We start from the raw sequence: 11,301 nt of genomic DNA, 5'->3' as shown, positions 1-11,301 counted from the left end.
CTGAGCAGAGGGAAGGCAGGAAGGCCAGAAAGGCAAAGGACTTCAAATCCTGCTTCTCAAATTCAACAAAATATTGAGACTGGCAGTGTCGGGATTTGGGAACTATAAGTAGTCTTTTATTTTTCTGCTCAATAATTTTATTTACAGAAATGACACCAACTGATCTTTAAGAAGAGAAATAGAAACTTACAGAGGTTTATCGATGAGCAGAAACAGGAAAACCAAGGATGTGACTCGCCGCCTGGGGTGGTCAGACCTCAGGGCTCCCTGAGCTGGGAGCACAGGCTCTGTTTACAAAGAGAAACACCCTAAGGAGGAAACCACATTTAGAAATCAAGGAAGCAGACCTCGGTGTGAGCTACTGGGGGCTCATGGGACTGTAAAGAGTTTAAGAATAACGTGTGTGTTTGAAAGAGGTAAACACACAAGAGGAAGTCATGTGTTGAGTATAAACACCCGGCAGGTATATAGAGGCTCCTGGCCCAGGAGGCCCCACACTGAGCACCTTCTCTCTCTCCACCTGCTCCTCTGACCTACTCCACCCTCAACCCACCAGAACCATGGGCTGCTCTGGCTGTTCCGGAGGCTGCGGCTCCAGCTGCTGTGTGCCCGTCTGCTGCTGCAAGCCCGTGTGCTGCTGTGTGCCAGCCTGCTCCTGCTCCAGCTGTGGCAAAGGGGGCTGTGGCTCCTGTGGGGGCTCCAAGGGGGGCTGTGGCTCCTGTGGGGGGTCTAAGGGAGGCTGCGGCTCGTGTGGGGGCTCCAAGGGGGGCTGTGGTTCCAGCTGCTGTGTGCCCGTGTGCTGCTGTGTGCCAGCCTGCTCCTGCTCCAGCTGTGGCAAAGGGGGCTGTGGCTCCTGTGGGGGCTCCAAGGGGGGCTGTGGCTCATGTGGGGGCTCCAAGGGGGGCTGTGGCTCGTGTGGGGGCTCCCAGTCCAGCTGCTGCAAACCTTGCTGCTCCCAGTCCAGCTGCTGTGTCCCCGTTTGCTGCTCCCAGTCCAGCTGTTGCAGACCCTGCTGCTCCCAGTGCAGCTGCTGTGTCCCCGTTTGCTGCTCCCAGTCCAGCTGTTGCAGACCCTGCTGCTCCCAGTCCAGCTGCTGTGTCCCTGTTTGCTGCCAGTGTAAGATCTGAGGCTCTGACTGAAGACTTCAGGTGGCTCCTGAGGGTGTGGGCTTCCCATCGAGCGCCTGTAGACGTGTCCTGGATCATCCCCAAGCAGTTCCTGTCCAGGTGATGGACAGCTAGAGTCTCCTGGCTCCAGACTCCTCCCCAGAACCTGAGGGAAAGGCATGAAGTTCGCCCACACACATTTCCTGAGAGGGGGGTCCCGTGCCCCAGACACTTTTGCGCCTTCTACCCACACACCCTAATGCCTGAGCCAGACTCACCCTGAGAATGGCTCACAGATCAGGGAGGTGGCCGAAGCTTCCATCCCTAATTCTTCTGTGCCAGGCACCAAGCCTGTGTCTTTCTCTGTTTGCCAGGAGCTTTATCACTCCCATAAGTGTGTCTCCAATAACCCACCTGATTAAAACAAGTGCATTAAGACCCACAATGGGTCTGGGTGCACCAATAAATAAATCCTCCACCCACAGACCTTGGTCTCACTGTGGTTTTCCTTCCAGCCTGTCTTGTTAGCGAAATCAATCGTGTTTCCTGCTCCTGCTGCCTAATCGATCAGCTCCCCAGGCCCTTTGCTGCTCTCACCCCAGTGCCGGGCTCAGCGGTCATTCCACAGACATTAGGTAAATTAATGAGTGGAGGGACCACTGAGTGCGTGTGTGAGTGAGCAAAGAATTGATGGAGAGCGAATGGAAGACTCTTATTAGCAGAGGCGGGGTACCCTCTGAGTGAATGGGATTCAGGATTCAGGTTGTCCTTGCTGGCATCAGGGATGCAGCTCCTTCCCCAGAGAGGATGTGCTTGGAGGAGGAGGAGACATTTGCCCTCAATGTCCAGAAAAAGGTCTATTGGGTGGGCTGTGCACCGCCCAGGCCCCAGAGCAGGGGTCAAGCCTGGAGAGAAAGAGGTGACGAAAACGAGCTGAGCTCCTGAGAAGCTGCAAAGATATAGACTGTCCTGTTTCAGAGACCAGTGTCGGCCCGGCTCAGCATGGAACAAGGAGCTCTCTCCCCACCGCTGGGCTCAGAGTCAGTGAGAACCAACCACTCTCGGATCTCAACAGGGGTGGGGCTGGAGGAGGAACGGAAGGGGACCTGATGAAGGTCACCTGCCAAAAACCCCCAGCTGACATCACACCTGCTGTGAGAGCCTGGACACCTTCCGGAAGATCAGGAGCAAGCAAAGGGCATCCACGCGCCCCATGTCTGCTCAGCATCACTCTGACGTCCTAGCCAGGGTAAGAAGCCAGAACAGGAGGCAACAGCCATGAGCTTCCCTGGTGGCTCAGTGGTAGACAATCCACCTGTCAATGTAGGAGACACGGGTTGAATCCCTGGTCTTGGAAGATCCCACGTGCCTCAGAGCAACCGAGCCCATGCACCACGACTACAGAAGCCCAAGCACCCTAGAGCCTGTGCTCCGCAACAAGAGGCCACTGCGATGAGAAGCCCACGCACTGCAACCCGAGAGAGCCCACCTGCAGCAGAAGGCCCAACACTGCCAAAAATAAAATAAACAATAAAATTTTAAGAATAAACAATGAAAGAAATAACAGTCATCCACACTGGGAAGGAAAAGGTAAAACAGCCTCTATTCATAGAAGACAATACCTTGTGTATGGAGAATCCTAAGCACTACACACACACACACACAATTATTAGAGCTAAGAAATGAATTCAGCAGGCCACAGGAGACAACATCAAATATACAAAAATCAACTATATTTCTGTATACCAGCAATGAGCCATCAGAATTTAAATTAAGAAGACAATATCATGGAAAATAACAAAACAACTTAATAAACTTAACTGAAGTGCAAAACTGCAAAACACCATTGAAAGAAGTTAAAGAAGGCCAAAATAAATGGAAAGCTATCCAGTGGTCCTGTATCAGGAGACATAATATTGTTAGAATGACAGTATTTCAAAACTCTGCAGATTTAACATAATCCCTTTCAAAATCCCACGTTGCTTTTTGCAGAAAGTGACAAGTTGACCCTAAAGTGCATATGGAAATTCAAGGATCTGCAGATAGTCAAAGCAATCTTGACAAAGAAAATCTAACTTGGAGGACTCACGTTTCCCAATTTCCGATGTATTACAGGGTTACAGTAGGACTTGTCTGGTGGTACGGTGGATAGGAACCCACCTGCCAGTGCAGGAAACCCGGCTCTGACCCCTGGTGCTGGAAGAGCCCACGTGCCTCGGAGCAACTAAGCCCGTGCCGGACAAGTGCTGAGCCCGCCTGCGGCAACTACAAAGCCCATGCGCCTCGAGTCTGCGCTGCCAGGAGAGGCCCGAGTACCGCAGGAGCTGCTGCGACCAGAGAGACCAAGCGCGGCCAGAGACGCAGCCCAGCGAAAAATAATAAATTATGCATCAAAAGCTATAGTAATAGAGCTGTGTGAAACTGCATAAGGGTAGACATAGATCAATGGAACAGAACTGAGTCTAGAGACAAATCCTTCAAATTATGGGCAACTGATTTTCAACAACGGTGCCACAATCATTCAATGCAAAGTCTTTTCAATGAACAGTGCTGAGACAAGTAGTGACCACACGCAAAAGAATACAGTTGAACCTTTATCTCAAATCATATGTACAAAAAAAAAAAAAAGCCTTGAAATGGATCCATGACCTAATCATAAAAGCCAAAACTAGAAACTATAAAGCTCTTAGAAAAAAAGATAGAGTAAGTCTTTGTGATCTTATATTAGACAATGGATATTAGATAGGACAGCAAAGTGAAAGTGAAAGTCGCTCAGTCGTGTCCAACTCTTTGCGACTCCATGGACTGCATAGTCCATGGAATTCTCCAGGCCACAATACTGGAGTGGGCAGCCTTTCCCTTCTCCAGGGGAGCTTCCCAACCCAGGGATGGAACCCAGGTCTCCTGCATTGCAGGTGGATTCTTTACCAGCTGAGTCACAAGGGAAACCCAAGAATACTGGAGTGGGTAGCCTATCCCTTCTCCAGCGGATCTTCCAGACCCAGGAATCAAACCAGGGTCTCCTGCATTGCAGGCAGATTCTTTACCAACTGAGCTATGAGGGGAGCTTTTGACAGCAAAAGCATAAGCAAAAAAAAAAAAAATTATATAAATCAGACTGCATCAAAATAAAAAGATATTGAGCTTCAAAGGACAGAAGTCAAAAAGTAAAAAGACAATGTAGAGATAAAATATTTGCCAATCAGATATTTGACAACTGCCTTATATTCAGAATATAGAAAGAACTCTCACTCCCCAAAAAGGAAGAGAAATAACCCGATTAGCAAAGGATCTGAATAGATGTTTCTCCAAAGAAGATACACAGATGGCTAATAAGCACATGAAAAGATGCTCAACATCATTAGTCATCAGGAAGACACAAATCAAAACCACAGTGAGATAGCACCTCATGCCCTTTCGGGTGGATATCATCAGAAAAACAGGCAGTAACAAGTGCCGGTGAGCACTGGAGACGTCGAGCCCTGTGCACGGCTGACTGAAGAAGTAAATGGCACGATTACTCCGAAAACCAGTTTGGCAGTTCACCAAATGTTAAATACAGAATTGCCACACGCTCCAGAAATGCCATCGCTAGGTATATGCCCAAGATAGTGGAAAACACGTCACACAAAAATCTGTGCAATAATGCTCATCGTAGCATTATTCATAATGGCCAAAAAATGGAAATAAGCAAATGTCCATCAACTGGTGAATGGATAAACAAAATGTGGTCCACGCACACAGTGGCGTACCCCTAAACAGGAAGGAAGTTCTGACACATGGTACAAGAGAAATAAACTTTGAAGCATCGTGCTAAGTGAAAGGCCACATATTATGCGACCACATTCACATGCGGTGTCCAGAACAGGTGACTCCACAGAGGCAAAGGGCAGATGAGTATTTACCATGGGCTGGTTTGAAAGAGGGAGATGAAGCCTCCCCATTAAATGTACATGGAATTTCTTTCTGAGACGATGAAACTGTCCTGGAATTAAGTGGTAGTGATGGTCATGTGACTTTGTGAGTCTACTAAAAAGTCACTGAATTATACACTCTAAAGGGCAAATTTGATGGTATATGAATTGTACCTCAATTTTAAATTATAATTTAAATTTAATTAAAATTTAAATTTTAATTCATGTAATATGCTTTGCTGTCGTTCAGTCGCTCAGTCGTGTCCGACTCAGCGACCCCATGGACTGCAGCACGCCAGGCTTCCCTGTCCTTCACCATCTCTCAGAGTTTGCTCAAACTCATGGCCATTGAGCCAGTGATGCTATCTAACCATCTCACCCTCTGTATGTGTTTAAGCACTTCCCAATATTAAAGAATCTTACCAAATCACCATGTGATTTCCACTGAATATGTGTATTTTTTAGCCCTTGATTTTAGAATCATTTCAAGATAAATGTTATAAATGATCCCAACTAAATCTAAAGACAGTACTGAAATATTTAGGAGAGCTTGATATTCACTCTATCAAAGGTTTTGTGCATCTGGCCAATGAACATTATGTACTAAAGGAGGTGTATGTGTTGGTGCTCACTAAGTGTTTTGAGGGTGTAAGTCATTCCAGTCTAGCATGGAGGGAGCTCGGACATGGCCATTCCCAGGCACACAGCAAGGAAAAATGCTGAACAAACTGAAAATCAACACTTCTTCTGAGATCCATCAAAGACCTGAGGTCACAGGGCACAGGGTGGTCCCCCAAATTGGAGAAAGACAGGCACATACAGAGAATCAGAGAAGCAGAAACATCCGTGGGAACCCGCGCCCAGCCCGCAGACTGCTGGAGGCTCAGTGCAGACAAGTCCGCGAGTTAAAACTCCAGGGAGACCGAGTCAGATGAGGTCCCCGCACTCTGATAAGTTTTACCTCCAGGAACCCCACTAGGTTCTCACAGTGGAGACTGGAGAAAAACCCCTTCGTGCTTTTGGCAGGGGCAGGGGCAAGGGGGCATTCTGAAACCCGCAGAGCATTCCTAACACGACCTGCCCTCTTTCGATGCTGAGTCACAGCTCTCTCAGTAAACGCCACGTTGCACTTGAAAATATGCGGGTTAGTTTTAAAAATCTTTTGATACTGACCTCTAATATAATTCCACAGTAATAAGAGAGCAGAATCTATGATTTCAATACCTTTAGATCTGAAATTTCTGCACCTTTTTTTATGTCCCTGGATATGTTCCAGTGTCTCCTAGTTTATGCTCTATGGGAGCTTGAATAGAATTTGTATCCTACTGTTATGTGAAAGTTGTATAAATATTAATTATGTCAAATTGGCACATAATACTTGCCAGGCCTACTATATACTTCTACTTCTCTGTACATTCATGCTATTAATTTCCGGAGTTTGATATAAAAACCTTAATTTTTCTTCTTGAAACAAGCAGTTGTAATATATGGTGGCAGCATATATAGCTTTGTTCTGGATTTTCCAAGTCTCTTGTAAATGTGTTATCGCATTTTCATAATTTAAAAAATAAAAAAGAAAGATTAAAAAAAAGACCTGCCCTCACAATAAATTAGTTTACCAAGCCCAACCTGTGGGGGTTTCATCAGTGCTCGTGACCTCGGGGGAGAGAAGCCCCCAACTCCAGCCCCTGCAGCACTCCTAACCCAGCAAGGGGCGAGGAGGGACTGAGAAGCACTGGATCCGTCACCAAGCCCAGGAAATAGACACTGCCCCCCCCCCAACACACCTAACCTGCACATCCCAGAAGGCCTGCTGGCCACAGTTCCCATCACCCACGGATACATCGTGTCCAGCTTTGAACAAGAAATCACAGGGCGTCCTCAGAGGCAAGAGCGCGGCTGGAAGAGAGAGAGCCAGCATCAGAGCCAGACTCAGACAAGGCAGGCAGGTTGGAATTCTCAGACTAGGAGATGACTGTGTGTGTTACAGGCTCTAAGAAGACACTCAAGAGCTAATGGGTTATGCGGGGGCGGGGGGAATCCCAGGAGAGAATCAAAGAAATGCTAGAAGTCAAAGCAGCGTAAAGAAATGAGGAACACCTCGGACGGGCTCATCAGGACGCTGAGCCTCCTCAGGAGCCTTCATCAGGAGGCTGGACATCAGGACGGATCAAGGCTCTCAGCAGACCTTCCACCCCGAGCGAAGAACCAGGGAGCGTGAAACAAAGACACAGTAGAAGGGACTTCCCTGTGGTCCGGTGGTTAAGAGTCCACCTTCCAATGCAGGGGACGTGGGTTCCATCCCTGGTCTGGGAACTAAGATCCCACGTGCCACGCAACTAAGCCCGCACGGGGCAACCACTGAGCCTGCGCACAACTGGAGAGTCGGCCGTGCGCCACACGAAGACCAGCACAGCCAAAATAGTAATAATGATTTGCTACAAAAGAATAGAAACTCCCCAAACAGAAAAAGAGGAGCAAGTCTGAAAAAATGGAACAGAATACCCAAGAACAGTGAGGTAATTACAGAAGAGGTAAAACCAAAGGTAACTAATGTATGCCTGTGGCTAAAATGTGAACGGGAATGTAGCTAAATTATAAAATTGATGGGATGTTTAGCTTAAGAAAGTTTGGACCATTCCAACTTGAGTTAATGAAACATTAACCATAGGTCCTTCTGACAGTGATTGTTAAATTTAGTACATCTACATTTTTGAAGTTATATTTTAAATATATATATCATAAATACAGTATATATTTATAAATATATACTGAATTAAATTTTATATAATTATTAAATTATATCTATTTTATAAAATATAAATGTCAGTAGCTAAAATTATATTTATTTTCTATATTTATAAATTATCTTTATAAAGTTTTAGAATGTAAGATTTTTTAAGCTGTAATGCTAACAAATTGAATATTGATTTCAATACCTAAAGCAATCAAGGACTTCCCTAGTGGCGCAGTGGGGAAGAATCCGCTTGCCAAAGACGGGACACAGGTTTGATCCCTGGTCCAGGAAGATTCCATATGCCAAGGAGCAAGTAAGCCCATGCTTCACAACTGCTGAGCCTGAGCTCTGGAGCCTGGGAGCCACGACTCCCGAAGACCGTGCGCCTAGAGCCCGCCCCACAGAGAGCCGCCACTGTGGGGAGAAGCCCGACCACTGCGACAGCAAGTAACCCCGTGCACACCAGACAAGATTGCTGTTTATAAAATGTAAATATCAATAGCTTAAATATAATAAATATATTACAATACATTTATATATTATAATTATATATAATTATAATATATATTTGGAGAAGGCAATGGCGTCCCACGCCAGTACTCTTGCCTGGAAAATCCCACGGACGGAGGAGCCTGGTAGGCTGCAGTCCATGTAGTCACTAAGAGTCGGACAGGACTGAGCAACTTCACTTTCACTTTTCCCTTTCGTGCATTGGAGAAGAAAATGGCAACCCACTCCAGTGTTTTTGCCTGGAGAATCCCAGGGACCAGGGACCAGGGAGCCTGGTGGGCTGCCATCTGTGGGGCTGCACAGAGTCCGACACAACTGAAGCGACTTAGCAGCAGCAGCATAATATATATTATATATCATTACAATATTATATATATTTATTATATATTATATATTTATATATTTTAATATATAATAAAATATAATTATATAATTGTATATTATATATATTTATAATATATATTTATTATAACATATTATATATAATATATAAATATATAAATAAAATTTATAAAATATATTATATTATATATAATACATATTATATTTTATATTATTATATAAAATAATATATGTTTATAATATAATATATTTTATAAATTTTATTTATATATTTATTTTAATATAATATATTTAATATGTAATATATATTTTATATATTATTTTACTATATAGTATATATTATTTATATATAAATATATATTTATGTAGATTATTATATATTATAATAAAAATTTATTTATATTTATATTTATTTTTAATATAATAACATATTTAATATGTAGTATATATTTTATATATTATGTTAATATATAGTATATATTATTTATATATAAATATATATTTATATAGATTATTTATTATATATTATAATAAAAATAAATATCAATATCAAAATATAAATATAAATATCAATGGCCCAATAAATATATATAATTATTTATATATAAATATATATCAATATATCAAATATAAATATCAATAGCCCAATAAATATATTATTTATATATAATATATATAATCAAAATATAAATATCAGTAGCCCAATACATATAATATATTATATATATAATTATATATTTATATATGTATTGTTTAATTATATATTTAAATATATATAATATATTTAATATATTTATTATTTAATTATATATTATAATAAATATAATAAAATCAATATCAAAATATAAATAGCAATAGCCTAATAAATATATTGTATATAATTATATATTTATGTAACTTATTTAATTATATATTTAAATATAATTTAATATATTTATTATTTAATTATATATAATATATATTATACTAAATTTGATAAGAATAAATATCTTTATCAAAATATAAATATCGATAGCCCCTTGCACACCAGCAACGAAGACCCAGCGCAGCCAAAAATAAATAGATAAGTGTAATAAAAAACAGACAAACTCTCAAGCAACCGGAAACCCACAGGGAGCACACACGGTCCTCACACCGTCCCTGCCCCACCGGGTGAGGGCTGCCTGGAGGACAGGCCAGGTGAAGCCACTCGGAAAGCAGTGAACCGCGGCGAGACCACGTTGGGGCGCCTCCCTGCGAGCGCCCCCGAGGACGCGGGAGACGCGGAGCCGTCGCTGCCCGCTGCAGCCTCATTCACCATTTTCCCCGCTGAACCACCAGCAGATGCTCGTTTCCAACGCCCGCACCCTCAGGCCCCGCTGGTCTCAAGGTCTGAGCTCCCGAGGGAGGGGGGCGCCCACCAGGGGACCAGTGGGCAGCCACCGGGCTGGTGCGGGGCGGCCACGGGCCACTTCCGGCCCCTCAGGCCCAGCATCAACAAAGAGGTTTTCTGCCGACTGCAGTGACTAATCCTGATTACCAAAGAGAAACCGAACCACCGGTCAACAAGGGACGTAAGGAAGACGACAGTCAGCCCTCATATCAGCAGAAAACCGGTTCCAGGACCCCATGTGCACCAGATTCCAAGGATGCTTCAGTCTCGTGGATAAAACAGCGTTGTTGTGTTGTCGTTGCACAGTCACTAAGTCATGTCCGGCTCTTTGCAACCCTGTGGACTGTAGCCTGGCAGGCTCCTCTTTCCATGGGATACTGAAGCGGGTTGCAGTTTCTTACTCCGGGGGATATTCCCGACCCAGGGATGTAACCCACATCTCCTGCATTGGCAGGGGGAGGCTTTTCTGCTGAGCCACCAGGGAAGCCCATAAAGCAGCACAGTATTTTCATTTGACTATGCACGTCCTCCTCTGCACTTTAATTAATCTCTAGACGACTTGTGATACCTAATACAAAGTCAATGCTACATAAATAGTTGTACACACAATGTAAATGCTATGTACACTGTTGCCAGCAGGGCAAATTCAAGTTTTCGTTTTTGGAAACTTCTGGACTTTTTCTGGAATATTTTCAATCCCCAGTTGGTTGACCCCTGGCTGGCTGGCTGGCTGGATATAGGAGATCCCTTGAGGCATGGTCAGCATGGCCAGGCCTGGGACTCAGGTCCATGGAAAACTGAAACAGCCCAACTCAGGCAGGACCACAGACCATGTGGCTAGGATTGCAGGTGACACGTGCTCTGAATCCCTGAGATTAACAGGAAGGACGTTCCCCACCGCCGCCTGCAGTGGCCTCCTGCCTGGCACTCTCTCCACGCCCTGAGGCCACCATCAAGACTTCACAGTCCAGACGTGGTCAGGCGTTGTGCCAGGGTGATGACCAGTATGGCCCTGAGGCTCAACCTCTGTCTCCTGCAAACAAGGAACACAAGCCCATCAGGTGATGAAGCCGTGTGCTGGGAACACGCAAGACACAGCAGGAGCGTTTCTTATAAACACCACAATGTGTTCACGACTAAATCTATTTTAAACACTCAGAATTTTTCTGCTGGAAAGTGGTGCGAACAGGAACCAGGAAGTGAGCCATGTGCCCAGCATCTCACCTGACCCCTGCAGGTATATAGAGGCTCCTGGCCCAGGAGGCCCCACACTGAGCACCTTCTCTCTCTCCACCTGCTCCTCTGACCTACTCCACCCTC

General features: G+C 44.4%; 1 protein-coding gene across 1 annotated transcript; it reads left to right on the top strand.

Moving 5' to 3' along the window:
• The first annotated feature begins 264 nt into the window (after window positions 1–264).
• Window positions 265–1,127, top strand: LOC129652201 (keratin-associated protein 5-7-like). Its single transcript, XM_055580515.1, has 3 exons — window positions 265–597; window positions 739–971; window positions 1,023–1,127. The coding sequence occupies exons 1-3, from the start codon at window positions 561–563 to the stop codon at window positions 1,125–1,127; spliced, it is 375 nt and encodes a 124-aa protein (XP_055436490.1). The 5' UTR covers window positions 265–560.
• Window positions 1,128–11,301: the final 10,174 nt, after the last annotated feature.

The sequence above is a fragment of the Bubalus kerabau genome, chromosome 5 (genome assembly GCF_029407905.1).
Source record: "Bubalus kerabau isolate K-KA32 ecotype Philippines breed swamp buffalo chromosome 5, PCC_UOA_SB_1v2, whole genome shotgun sequence".
NCBI classification, from domain to species: domain Eukaryota; kingdom Metazoa; phylum Chordata; class Mammalia; order Artiodactyla; family Bovidae; genus Bubalus; species Bubalus kerabau.
The sequence above is the reverse complement of the archived record's forward strand: the minus strand, read 5'-3'. Positions and strand labels throughout refer to the sequence as shown.